General features: G+C 39.1%; 1 protein-coding gene and 2 long non-coding RNA genes across 3 annotated transcripts in view; 2 read left to right on the top strand and 1 right to left on the bottom strand.

The window, feature by feature from the left end:
- Positions 1-1,003: 1,003 nt before the first annotated feature.
- On the top strand, positions 1,004-4,776 carry LOC108899564 (uncharacterized). The gene is made up of 4 exons (XR_001963576.2): positions 1,004-1,456; positions 2,173-2,347; positions 2,653-2,774; positions 4,081-4,776. It is a non-coding gene; the product is annotated as an uncharacterized LOC108899564 (long non-coding RNA).
- An 851-nt stretch (positions 4,777-5,627) lies between these two features.
- Positions 5,628-14,725, bottom strand: part of LOC108899569 (uncharacterized) — a 48,043-nt gene continuing 38,945 nt past the window's right edge. Inside the window, exons 4-5 of the long non-coding RNA XR_001963577.2 lie at positions 6,880-6,948; positions 5,628-5,674 (exon numbers count right to left, since the gene is read on the bottom strand). This is a non-coding gene — a long non-coding RNA (uncharacterized LOC108899569). The remainder of the gene's footprint in view (positions 5,675-6,879; positions 6,949-14,725) is intronic.
- On the top strand, positions 7,432-10,960 carry edn1 (endothelin 1). Its single transcript, XM_018700061.2, is given in 6 exon segments — positions 7,432-7,900; positions 8,183-8,333; positions 8,726-8,879; positions 9,132-9,229; positions 9,866-9,920; positions 9,922-10,960. Coding segments are annotated over 6 exon segments (633 nt in total). The 5' UTR covers positions 7,432-7,839; the 3' UTR covers positions 10,036-10,960.

The raw sequence follows: 14,725 nt of genomic DNA on the forward strand, positions 1-14,725 counted from the left end.
ACATACACACCACAGTGCTCCTCCTCCTCCTCCTCCTCCTCCTCCCAGCAGCACAAACTGTTCCCCTGGCCAGTGGAAACTCTTAAACCCGGCCTCTGATTAGGGTCCTCTGAGCTACAGCATGTCAGGATATTTTACCGTAAGACTTTTCCACACAAATGCACGTGCACACCAACACACACGCACAAACAAGGTCGATTTTCCACCACTGCCTACAGCACAGTCTCTGAATATGTGATTTAGGGAAATGAAGTACCCCTCTGTTTCCACAGTTTATTACAACTGATGGTGGAGAGAAACCATTAGATTAACAGCCACTTTGGAGCTTGTTTGTACTTTTGGTAATCATTCATCAATTAATAAAAGACAGCAGCTGTAGAGCACAAGGTACAGCGGGCCAACAGCACCTTATATTGATTGCAAGGGCATGAGGTAAGACTGTACTATCAGGATGACAAATCACCTCACAGATTTAATACAGACATTTGCATTTCAACAAGTATTGATGATAATGTTAAAGCGACACATCAGCAAGCTCAGGCCTCTTCATTATCTGTTGAAATGTTTAATCTTCAGCAGGAATCTTGTTTACAGATGAAGATGTTTGCACTGGTTATGTAATGATGGGTGTACCACTGTTAAGATTTAACCCTGTAACACTATATTCTTAGGACAACAAATGACGTGCATTAAACTTTGATTTTTCTTTCCAGCAGAGTTCTCCAGTTCAGATCAGGCAAAGGGCAAATACTCCTCCAACCAGCTAACTTCTTTGCCTCCAGCAGTGTAGCATAGAAAAGGGTGGAATATCTAATTAGAAGTACTTATGGTAATTCTGCTTGAGTACACTCTTGTTCTATTTGCACTAATAGATTGTTAAATGTTTGATGTACATATTGAAGTATGGTATTCAACTGTTGTTGTATATGTCTAGTAATTTCTGTTTTAGATGAACGTAAGGAAATCTAGGTGTAATGTGTTTGTAAGCAGATATAAGAACATGGTTAAGTGTTTATTAACATTTGTCAATAGTTCCAATTTCTCCAGTAAAGATATATTTTGTATTAATGTATCATTGTTTACGCAGCGGAATTCACAGATCAAAGTCAAAACACAACATTCCAGATTGCGGGGACCTCACTTCCTGTTTGACAGAGCCCACGTCAGCGAAATGCACTTGTAGGACCGGAAGTAAATCTCTACACGGGAAGTGAATGGACACGCCATCACGAGCTCACGAAATGTTTGCGTCGTTTGTTGTCGCTAAAATTCGATCAAATCCAGAAATGACGAGGAATTTTCATCGCGTATGAACAGCCGCTGGTCCAAAGAAGGAAAATGCAAGAAACTGACCGAGAAACGCCGCCGAAAATGGCTTTTAAACTTCACCTGGGATTGTTTGGAGTGGAGTCGGACGGGGCTAACGCAGGTGTTTGCGGCCACCTCCTCGTCGAAGGTATCGTAACGTGTGTGGCTGTGTTTGTGTAGCTAACTGTTTCCTTGGGTTTACTTTATAACGTTACATGTATTATTGTCTGTTTGTGGTGTTGAAGTTTGTTTCCCTGTAACTAAACAACACTGCGTAGCAACATGCTAACGCTAGCTAACGACCAGCTAGCTAAGCGTTGAGCAGGGTGCAACCTTGTCCGCACAGTTGTAGCTCTGTTGATAAGTTTACATCGCTTGTGTTGGACAGTTTGAGACACATGTGAATGCAGCCCCCATTAATATTAACCAGAGGTTGACGTTTTACCCAGTTTTGGTTAAATTAATATGTCTTAAATTAATATGTCTTAATATATTTATAGCCCACTGAATTATAGTGCCATACTAGACAACCAAGACACGTGTCTTTGCATTGTATTTCATTGCTTCCTCTAGTTTATTTGGACATTTTCTTTGTAAAATTTAGCCTCTTTTTAATAGCTTACATGTCACCGACTCTAAACTAATACCGAATAGTGTTACTACCCTGGACAATTAAGACTCGCGTCTTTGTATATTAGTTTAGTGCAAACTATTGACAAAAAATGATTTCCATTATTAAAATCAATTTAAAATAGAGGACGCACTACACTGCCAATAAAAAGAGAATATAATGAGGCGTGTGATTCATTGATGCAATATAGTCTTTGTTACACCTGTTTAATTAAGGTTTGTTGTTGTGTTTAGGCTTGAAACAACATTGTGTCTATAGACTGGGCTCCTACACAAGCTTGGGTACAAGAAGAGAGGATGAAGTCCAGAGACGATGAACAAAGACACACAGAGGCCTAACTGGATCTCCACGAGTCAGCTGAGAACCTAGAGCCAGAGGACGTCACTGAGATGTTACACGATCAACAAGGTAAATGATTTGTATTAATTTAATTATGTATAATGTATTTGAGAAATAAAGGTATGATATTTCTCTTTAATGTAAAGACAGCCACGTTTTCATCAGAGGTGTTGCTGAAGCTTCCTGTCACTTGATTCATGTGGTAAAACGCTCACAGAAATCAGGTGACAGGAAGCTTCAGCAACACCTGTGAAGACTGCAGGTGTAATATGTCTGAACTGTCTTTCTACAAGAATAGTGAATTAAATAAGAAGTCAGAGAAAATAATCCTCTTCAGTCTGTTGTTTACGTGTTCTTTTCACTCTGAATTTTAGGTCCGTACTGCAAAGCAAGACTGAGGTTAATCTGTGAGCCTGGAGACAAGAGATTCTGCCTCATCAGTGATGGAGACGATGTTTCAGCAGACAGGAGCTGTGCTGACTGCTTCCACATCCAGGTACAGCTTCATGCTGACTAATACTTTTGTTGAAAGAATTTTGGGATGATGTGGTTCCCAAACAGAGAGACAGACCATAACTTCCTGAAGTGTTGGGACAGTTGTTGAGATGTCACATGACAAAAACTCACATCAGCTCAGGCTTCAGATTCAGTCATATTTAGAAAATGAAAAACACAACTTAGATGAATTTGTCAGATGTTTATTGAGAAGATTAAGTAATACAACGAAGGTATTAGGGTTTTCTTATTCTTGTATACTAAAACAGTGTACAACTATAACCTGACTTTAATTTAATGAAAGTCCAAACGCCTTAGACTTGGGGCTAAATTTAATCAAAGGTACAGCAAAGCTTTGGCTTTTATATCTTCCTGTGTCTGTGCTGTAATGGAATTGTAAATTGCTAAATCAACTGTCCTCCATCCAGTCTAATTTATTACAGGTAATTTGGAGTTTATTTTCACACAGGAAGCTTTGCAGGACTCTGCAGTACCTTTAAATGAACTTAGCACCTAGGGTATATACCTTCATTTTTATATTTATTTATTTAGTACGCATTTGTTTATGTACTGTTATCAGCAGCTAATGGTCTGAGGGGTTTGCATTGCATAAAAATTGAAGGTTTATTTGGTCTTGTACCATGAAATGGTACTCAACTGCTCAGCCAAGCAAAATGTTAAGATGGAGAAAGTCATATTAAGCATTGACAATAATCAGAAGTTATTTTATATCATAGCTTTTGTTAATAATTATCACATTAGTTTGCAATATTTGGCTTTTACCCTTACCTTGAAATGAGGCACCATGAATAATACTGATAATACTGTGGCACTGCCTTTTAGGTCGTGGTGATTTGATTGATGCAGTGTTTGTGGATGTATGGAGAGGAAGACAGTGGAGTCATTGATTGTGAGGGACCAGTGATGATGATGGTGTCTAATCTACCACAGTAGAGCACCACTGAGTGTTAATCAGTTAACATTAACTCAGATTGTTTAGATATGAAGGACTTGTTCAGCTCAGTCAGTATCACACTAGAAACACATCATTTTGGCTTTTTACAACTAAACATGGTTCAGCTTTAAACTGACATGATTTTAAAGAATGCAAATTAGTGCACATCTCCATCTACTGTTCTGTGAATATCAGGAGCTAATTCTTCTTTGTGTACAAATCAAATTTCATTCTTGAACTAATTCTGATAAGTCCAGTAACAATTGAGCAGTACCCAGAAACACTTGTTTTTATTTTGATGGTTCAAACAGTCCCAGTTTATATTAATGTTGTTTCTTATTTTTCATCACAGGATTAAAATGTCAACCAGTGAATACTTGACTTTGTAAAGAAGAGACCAGCATGACGACATCTGCAGAAGGTCAGTGTTAGTTTATTTCTTTTCAGTCTGCCTCTGTCATTATCTTAGCTGCAGTTTGACACTTTAAAACCTGTTGTCTGGAACAAACATCACTAAATTAAAGCTGCTGTAGTTTATCAGTTTTAATTACTATGAATATTTTCCCACAATTTAACAGCAAAAAATAAAGTGTTAAACCTTTAGATGCATGTGGCTAAAATTTTAAGTAATGAAAAACTTTTAAGTGTGTAACTGTAAAATATTCCTTGACATAAAGCCTTTAACATAATAATTGTAAAAACTTAAGTGATCCAAAACCTTAGTGTGTAGCTGTAAAAGAAACTTGAGATATGTGATTTAAAACCTTGAAAATGTGTATAGCTGCAAAAAATTCCATGACATAAAGCCTTTAACATAATGATAATTGTTAAAACTTAAGTGATCTCAAGTCTTTTAAGTCATATTAAAAAAGAGCATGACGCTTAGCAAAGTAAATTGTATGAAGTAAAACACAGGAAAACGTAACTCAGAAGTAAGAAACTTTTAATGATTTTGTTCCAGACAACAATTTTAACAAACTACACAAAGATAATGACAGACGTTTGACCACTGGGAGACGCTTTGTTTTCTTCTCCCACCGAACAGTATACTGTCGTTATGAGCACATTTTCCAAAGACTAACATGGTTGAGCATCTTTAAGAACATTTAACTGCTCTATGATACAGTTACTTCATTAATAATTGTGTCATAGAGCAGTTAAATGTTCTTAAAGATGCTCAACCATGTTAGTCTTTGGAAAATGTGCTCATAACGACAGTATACTGTTTGGTGGGAGAAGAAAACAAAGCGTCTCCCAGTGGTGGGGGGGGGGGGGATGGTGGGGTGGGGTGGGGTGGGCTGGGATGGGAGGGGCAACAGGAGGACCAACGCTGCTCTTTAGCAAGTGTATCTCTATCAGCTTCATAACTCTGGTGTTGTTGTCTTGTGTCCAAGTATTTTTACTTTACTATATCAATACATTGTTTACTACTTTATATTTTAAGGAATTGATAAAGTATTTTAAAAAATCATCAGTAACTTATATTCCTATACATATTTATTTATACTACATCATTTCAATAAATGAATCAATAAACTGTTTAATACCCAATTACCTTATTTACCTTTATGTTAATAAATATTTAAATAATTCAATTTTGATACTTTGGATCATTTAAGATGTTAATAAATTGTTATATAAAGTTTCAGGACTTTTTTATTTAAAAGAACATAAGAATAAAAATATTTTCCTACCTTCACCTTCAGTGGATCCAGTTCTTTCTGTGAATTCACCTGAAAAACAGAACATTTATTTAAAACCAGGCATTTTCCAAAGTACATGAAATTAATTAAAAGTGACTTTAACAGGGCATAACCAGTCATTAATTGAATTCAATTCTCACTTTTCTTCATACATGAACATTTCATTTTAACAGCAGCTTACCTCTCTGGTCTTACGTTAGAACTTGTATTTCCATCCAGGCTGCTGCAGCTGGACAGGAAAACCTGGAAAACACAAGTACAAGACTTGAAAAACTTACTGATAAAATATAGCATTGGGTCTAAAGTGTAGGAATTACACTAAACATGATGCTGAAAACTAAACAGGAAAGCCCTGACTACACATCACTTTCAAACCTTGAATTCAACCTTTTAAATTTTTAAATTAAGTTTTATTGTGATTATTTCTAATAATATTATCACCTCATACATTGTGAAGAGGCACCAGTTTTCATACCTGCATTCAACACAAAACTAATCAATCAATAATCAAGTCTCAAGTCTCCACAAACAACTGACTAATCATCAATATACACAACAGGGGATCAACGGATGGCCACAGACAGATCTCAAGGAGTCTTCGCCTTCAATACATCCCGGAAATAAACCAAAAAAACTGACCAAGAACAGTTAAAAAGCCAGGTAGGGACGCAAAGCGACACAACCACATGCCATACCACAAACTGACTTACAATGTCCAGGATTAAACACAAAGAGACGAAGACAAACAACATATTAGGCAGAAGTTGTAAACAAACTACAAAGAAAGACAGGTAGAGAAACAGAAACAAACACATTACAGCTAATAAAGAACATACAAAGAAAGAAGGTCCGGGCTAATGCTAGCGCTAGGGCTAAGGCTAACGTTCTCCGCTAATTAGTTAGCTCGTTAGCATTACCTTCCTCCGCAGGTGCGTTCATGTTCAACAAAAATAGCTCCGGCGCTTGTTTTCGCATCCAGACATCATCGGTAATGAAGTTTCTCACGGTGCTAACACACCGACACGATAAAGCGACGACTCAAAGGCTGGTTTTACACCGAATTTTCTACTCATTTGTTTGTCACTTTGTTTCTCTGCCGCTGAGCTTCCCTTTCCTCTCCTCACCTCACGCTCCATGACGTCACACGTCTGACAACGTCCAAAAACAAAACGCTGATAGGCTGGCTGATGCGGCCCCGCCTACTTCGTTTTACAGAGCTGCTACAAAGTTTTTAAGAAATGAAATGACTGCTGCCTTTTAGTATATATGATACAAAAGCAGTAATGTATCTACAAATATCATGCATTTATGTTTCAATTTTATTTTTAATATACTTTAATACCAGTCAGTGTGTTTTCAATAGTATAGATAGAAGATATTCTGATGATATATGTGCAGTAGTTCAGAATCATATCTACACAGTGTTAATGAGTAAAATCAAAACATACCATAACAGAATGAATCTGTGCAGTGCAGCAGCAGAACAGTCCACCTCCAAACTGCCAATCACCTGGATCCTGCAAGTTTACAGCAAAAAAGTAATATGAGACAATGTAAACACTGGGTACTGTCACTTTGAGAGTGCTCACTATTAAATTTGCCAATTTCAATTCACCAGAGTGAGAAAGAAATGTGCTTATGGGTGCCCACAGGGTGAGTTACATTAATAAACACATACATCTTATTAAACTTAACTCTGTAAAGGAAATTTATCACCACTCTGGACAGCATCTCTAAATCTGAGAATGCTATTTTCTTACTAAATCCAATGTTTGGCAAATGGCTAATTTGTGAGTTAAATGTTGTTTAGTATTAAATAGTATGGTTTGCCTGCAAGTATATAATTAATATTTATAGTTTCTACACGTCTGCTTTACTTATTTTAAATGCATTTAGTGACTCTTCATATCTAAGCAGTACTTTTTTAATGGCCATTCATCACCATGAAAAGTAGAAAATGAAAAATCCTGTCGCTTGGCTGCCACCTGCTGTCTAATAAGTGAAACACCACATCCAGAGACCAGTGTGAGTGTGGCAGACGCCAATTCAATCCTCCAACTCCAACCACAGGGCATCTCAAAGTCCTCAACTTGGTCTGCAGGGCTGCTTATCAGCGGACGACTTCTAACAAACATCATTGTCTGGGTACGAGCCAAAGGACAAAAACTGTGAGGCGCTGCAGGAGGAGGAGGAGGTGGGGAGGTGGGGAGCACTTGTATAAAGTCAAAGGGCTGCACATGTGGGGCCACATTCACAGAGACTCCGTTCTGACGCCTCTGCGCTGCTGCGTGAATCTCTGAGGACGATCAGTAACAACATTTTGCGAAGGAGGGATACACTAGATGATTATTTTTCCACTGCTGGATTATACATTTTCTTGAGCAAGATTTTATTTTAGAGCCTGGAAAATGGATATGTACTATTTTATTTCCGTGTTATCAGTGACGTACTCCTGGATTTTGTGCACAGGTAACTTTTGCGTGATTTTTCCAACAGACATTCAACTAATTCTAATTATTTAATCCGTACATGTGCATACTGATATAATTCACTTCAACAATAATTTAAAGTGGATTATATCAGTAATGACTGAATTACTTTACATTAAGCAATTTAAATTGGAATCCTACCTCCCTCTGCATGATTGAAATCTCGCAGCAGTTACACCGATTACAAAAAGCACCTTCCAGACATACAACGTTAGGATAATAGCTTATATGCAGTGTTTTGATAACGATGATTTAATTACAGTACTATCAGCGCCTGCTGCAGAGACGTCCACTGCCTCCACCGTCATCCAGGGGCGCCATGTACGGACCAAACGCTGCTCCTGCGCCACTTTCCTGGACAAGGAGTGCGTCTACTTCTGCCACTTGGACATCATCTGGGTGAACACACCTGAGTAAGTATTTCGACACTAAAGTCAGTTGAGATGTAGTAGTCCATCTCAAGAGTTATATATTATTAGATATAGATATATTTTCGGCGATTAAACAAGTAAATTAATTACTAATAGGAAATCGATATAAGGCTGAACTACAAAAACTACTTTATAAGTTGACGGACGACTGTGCGATTTTGAGTAAAGGGATGCTAAAAGTAAACTTACGGAGGTGTAACTGAAAATACAATACAGTTTACCTGCCCTAGTCGGTCTTTGATAAATTTAACTTCTACTGCAAAAAGTCAAACAAATAACCTTAAAAGCATTTAACCGTCAAATACGACACTTTTTGCAAAATTGTTCAGGTCTTGACCGTTGATTGATACGAATCTTGTCAACGTTCTATCCAGGCGCGTGGTCTCTTATGGACTGGGCAACGCTCCCAGGACGAAGCGCGCGGTGGTGGATTCCATGGCAACCGGCAGCGGACCTCGCTGCCAGTGTCTCCGTGAAAACGACAACACATGCAGAAACTTCTGCCGCCTGGAAAACCACCTCAGGTATGTAATTGTCATTATATCACAACTTCAAGACATCTATTAAACAGGCAATAACAATAATGAGCCAAACGATTATCATTTTTTACTGTCAGTGATACTCAGTCTATCATTTTTGTGCTTGTTTTCATCGCATGTGAGAACAAGTTTCGATTCTTAAATTTCCCTTAAATGTGTCGAAACTACTAGGTGAATAATTGAAAGGTGATCCTGCTCTCATCTTGTTTTTTTCTGTGCGCTCTCGCTCACAGGATATGAGCCATCGCTCGACACGGTGATCCGCTCTGCCGAGGGCGATGGTTGCGCTGAGACGCAGTGCAAACACAAGTTGGCAGCCGACACGGGCAGGATTAAGAGGTAAGACAACCCACTCAGACTGAAGGAGGCTGAATACCTCAAAGTGTATTTGCAAAATAAATGGACATGGTAATTATAACCTCACGCAACACTGAGGTCTTTTGTAGGGCAAAATATCTCAGGGTACATAATTTGTGCATGAGTAAAACCTGGTGAGCCTGAGAGATAAAAACAGTGAGCACGTGTTATAGAGGCAGAAATTTCGAGATTAACCTTCAAGCAAGGAATTCCCTATAAATTATGATGACTGAGCTTTACAATGAATTCCATGAAACCTATTCGATCACAAGGAGTTTACCTAAAGTATGCAGCTAAAACTTCCCCTCACCTTAACTGTGAGAGTTATGAGGGTAATAGAGCTCATCTCTGCCACAGCTTGCTCTCATGTACAATCATGTTTCAAACTCAAACAAAAGTTTGTGGCGCCATACGTCTGCACTTTCTGACACATTAATAATTGGAAACATAAACTTCAATCTGCTGAAACCACTCAAAACTGTGTTCTGCATGACACTTAGCGGTGTGAATGTGAGTGACTGACAGCTCTGAATCCACCCAGCTATTGGTTTACCTTTTACATAACCAGGGGAGAGCAATGGTTCAAGATGTCTGATTGCTTTCTGTCTTTGTTTGCAGGATGAAGAACGGCAAAAAGAGGCAGGTGTCGCCCCTAGCGCTCAGGGCTGCTGTGCAGAACCCGCCTGCTGCTCGAGAAGTGGAGGGTGAGACAGCGCCACAGGGCAAGGGCATGGGAGGGCGAGAGCTCGGCCTCCTTAAAGACGACAGATAACCTCCACACCTTGTAACACAGAGGGGGGAGAGGGCTTCACAACCATGGGTCCTTCTCTAAAGCCATCTGCAAGTGGGGAGCCCTGAGCAGCAGCAGCAGCGGCCACCCTTCAGGACGGCACTGGAGAGCCAACACAAGGCCGGCAAACTGACTCCATGTTGACTTCATGGCTGCAGTGACATGAGGTGTCTGCAGCAGCAGAGCAGAGAGCATTTACAACTCGACTTGGTTGCACTTCATCAGACAGATGAACGAGGTCAGAAACAATACGGGGATTTCAGGTGGAGAAGGAGATAAGCTGAGCAGAGGACTTGGCCCCAGTCTGCAAAATTTCATTCTTTGATCTTTTCAGATGTCATGGTCACTCCTTTGGACTCAAAAACAAAAAAACCAAACAGCATTTCAAAAACTTGACTTTACTGGAAGGATTCTATATAAATCCCTCTGTTACCGAAAATAAAGATCACTGCCAGTGTATCGATGAGGCACTCCTACTTATTATATTTCAAAACGCCATTATTTTCCTCACACAGACTGTTATGCTTCCATACAGTAAAAGGGATTATGTGCCTTGTGTCATTGCTTTACATGAGACAATTTTTCACTGACTGAAACTATTTACTGCATTTTACATAACAGGTCGCCTCCTGTATGTCTGGACACAGGTCTTTGTAGCTATGCAGTACAGTAGCTGCTGGGAGTTTTTCTTACTGATGTTATCAGAGATTTCTTTGCATTTATCATAATTTATGATTTCACTACATATGTATGTTGTTTCTATGTTCTATTTATTTATTCTTTTTATTTTACATATTGTAATTTGATGGCCATATTGGTCCGTCACATTTGGTTTGTCATTTCTATGAAATGTGTCGTCACCAAGGTGCCATATTGTGGCCAAATTTTTAATAAAGTTTTACACACTTATTTAAAAACAACTGCTCAGCTCCTTCATTCTCATCCTGTGCAGTGGATTTGATCTTTACAGGATAAAAGTAGTGTTTCCACAGCTAGATAATTAACTTGGAAAAGAGGATCTGACAGTTCAAAACACTCAAAATCTTCTGTGAACGTGGAGTTTTATACATCAGAGGTGAAACAAAAGCAGCATGAGAGGGTTTGAAGATGGTAAATAAATTACAAAAAGCAAAAGTGAAAGAAAAACAAATGAGACAAAGTGTGAGAGATGGGGATAAAGAGAGAGAGACAGACTCAGATGTGATAACAAGAAAGTGTTGATGTGGAAGACACCGAGGCAAAGAGCAATAAAACCCCACTAACCCTGCCCTTTCATCTTGCTGCCAAACCAGCGTATACACACTGCAATTTCTAAAATCAGCTGAAAGTAGATTTAGGGTTTCTTTCAGCAGCTTGGATTTCAAAGACACATCCAGCACATTGTTTGTTTTCAGCCCTGTAATGATCCTCTTTGTTTTACAACACTTTTAGATATCTATCACCTTCCAACCAGAGCTTTTCAAAGTTTTGCTGACAAATGATTCAGCTAAATTCAACAAATCCTGAGTCACTGTTAGATTATTCTCATCTATACCTGCCCAGGCCTCTCCGCTCACCTCTGACAATCACTGCAGATAAAAGCCATTTCATGTATTTACAGCTGTTGTCTCTTCACTACCCCTAACCAGCGGCCTTGCATCTGTTTTTCTCCTCAAATGAACCCAAACCTCTGAGCACTTCCGTGGATAAATTTAATTTTCATCTCAGCTCATAAATCAACTTCCTCTCATTTCAGTAAATCATTCATCAAGCTAATATCACTGCTGTCAGAATGAAAAACCCTCTTATCATGAAAATGCCCACTTTCAAGAACAAAGAGAGTGCATTTTTGAGATAATCACATCAGTTTTAAAATAGGTTTTTGCCCAAGATGGAGAATTTAACCGTTCAATCCTTCAGTCTACATTCTGGACGGGAGACAAGGAGACGGTACTGAAAAGCTGTATCTGCCACCGCAAGGACTTTTTTTCTCAAACTTTTTTCAAACTGCTCAAAACCAAGATTAAATCAGAGTCCCTTTGGCATCTCTGTTTTGCATATGATGAATGTCATACAAGTTGTTCTTGGGCTCAGTTCAAACATTGGTGCGTCCAAGACTTGCTCCCATCACTCATCAGAGAGCGGCTTAAACTGGCAGCGGAGAACAATCCAATACAAATTGGCTGAAAAGTCATATCTATCCAGCCCATTTAGCAAACAAAACTGTGCCTCGGGCACACTGTAAGAAATGCTGTTGTGTCCTCCTGCGTGCAGAGTCCAATCATAATAATACTGATGTCATATTTTCCAGACAGACATGCTTTTTGTTTGCAAAACAATTTTAAGACATGTCTGCTGCAGGGAACAGTCAGGGCTGCAGATACAGACTGAAGACAATAGAGAGAAAATTTTATTTAGCTGACACACAAGAAAGCTGGATATGACACAGGTACTGTGCACACAGGTCTGTGCAGCCAAACAAAACCTCCTGTTAATGGAAGCAGATCTGCTGATACCTCGGGCAACAAGAAACCAGCATAATGTTCAATACAGCAAGTCATTTATCAATAAACAAATAAAAAGTGAGAATGAGCAGTAATAGTGATGCTTTTCCTTTTAAAGTTGACTTTCTTCTACATACATTTATTTCTCTTTGAATATGACACATATACAAGTGATTTTAGACTTTCCTGCTATAATCAATGCAGTGTAAAAATACTCAATTACAAGTAAAAGTGTCAAAGTATCAAAAGAAAAAGTACTCATGATGCAGCAGAATTGTCCCTGTCATTGTTATATTATATTATATATTGGATTATTGTTGCTTATCATGAACTTTTAAGCAGCATTTTAATATTGTCAATCGATATCGAGCTAATTGGTGTGTGTTTTACATAGTGTTGGGTAATTTAACAGATAAAATTCATATCCCCTAAACTGATTATATATTTTATATGTAAAATCTAAATGTGCAACACTGCTAGAACTGTCAAAAAATGTAAAAAGTGACTGACAGACTGAGTGGCATTACATGAAAATACCCAAGTCCAGTCTGAGTATTATTATTCTACCACATTTTCAGTGAGAAACTGTATCTCTACAGCCCTTTTAACACACTGACTCCATAGCTTGTTATCTGATTACCTTTATCAAAACGACTGCTGCGTGTTTGCTTCTATTACTTTCACCTTTATCTTTACAATCATGACATGCCCTCTACGTCACAAGTCAGCTGTGGCTTTATTAAGCTTTCAGTTATGCAGAGGAACTGCTAAAAGGAGTAGCCTCCACGCACCTACACACTGAGGAGGTTAACAGCATGCCGACGGGCCCAGGACCCAACACAATGGCACTTACCCTTTTGAGCTATGCAGCTCTATGCAAAGAACTCCCCTGAGACATTAGCTTTTGGCATAACTCATTAGTCTATTGAATAGAGCGAACGCTAACATAATAGCCCATTACACAGTGAGGAATCTCCTCGACTCGACAGGAATTCTTGAGCTCAGGAGTCAAACAATAGAACTCTGTACGAGGAACAACTGGGCGGGACGGACTGGCCTCGGCTTCTGACGTCTGACCAACACCCTACTCTACCTCCACATGCCTGTTTTCCAACTAACACTCCCAGCTGTGCCAAAGTATCTCACGAAACCTCGCTGCAGCCCTCACCAGAGGGGATTAATTAACTGGCTGGATGAGTCAAAGTCAAGATTTGGCTGGAAAAGGTCACCAGGAGTCAGCTGGTTGACTGAGTGAAACCTGTCAGGGGGAGGTTTACTCGAGGAGATGTTCCTCTTTTTAGTGTCTGCTTTGTAGGAGAAACTCAGACTGGCAACTGGCTGCCTTGAGTGATTCGCCTCTGTGGTTGAATATGATTTGTCATCACATCTGGGCGAACAAGGATGACACACTTCACAGAGAGCTGATTATGGGAATCTGTGCCTGTATCTCTCAGCACTCTGTCTGCCTGTAATCCTGCTCTCAGTCCTGCCCAACCCAGCTACTCCCTCCCTACCTGCCAGCAGCACAACAAGCACTGAAAAGCATTACAGGAATATCCCTGAGATATTCAAAAAATGCTTTGCTGACAGGCACGAATGTGAGGATGAGTCAGGTCTGCAGTTATGCCTCTGCTCTCCCCTTAATTTAGCTTTACTGTAGTTTGAAATCAAAGAGAGAGGGGGGTCCTGTCACCCATTACGCAGATGGACATTTGGAGGGAATGTTCAGAATGCAAAGAATTATACACTATATATAGACTTGGTGCATACAGATAATAAATGCACTGAAAAATGTGCATTTATTTGGCACTTGAAGTAATTATTAGCATTTTTGTTGGAGTGTTTAACAGGTGTTAGTCTTAGAGCATTCCAGATGTAAAAACTCACCCCTGTTGAACATCCACTGTTGGACAAGAAAAAAAAGAACATTTGAAATTATTTTTAGCCACACTAGCGGCAATGCTGGTCTGTTGGTCGGTCCACCAATTTAAGCCACACTGAAATATCTCAGCAACAACTACTGGATAGATTGGAATGGAACTTTGTACAGATGTTCATGGTCCCCAGAGGATGAATCCTGCTGACTATAGTGATCCCTGACTTTTCATCTAGCACAATCATAAAGCTGACATTTGTGATGTGATTCAGAAACATCTTGACAACTACTTTATTGATTATCATTAAAATCTGTTATTAATACTCATG

This window comes from Lates calcarifer, linkage group LG3 (genome assembly GCF_001640805.2).
Source record: "Lates calcarifer isolate ASB-BC8 linkage group LG3, TLL_Latcal_v3, whole genome shotgun sequence".
NCBI lineage: Eukaryota > Metazoa > Chordata > Actinopteri > Centropomidae > Lates > Lates calcarifer.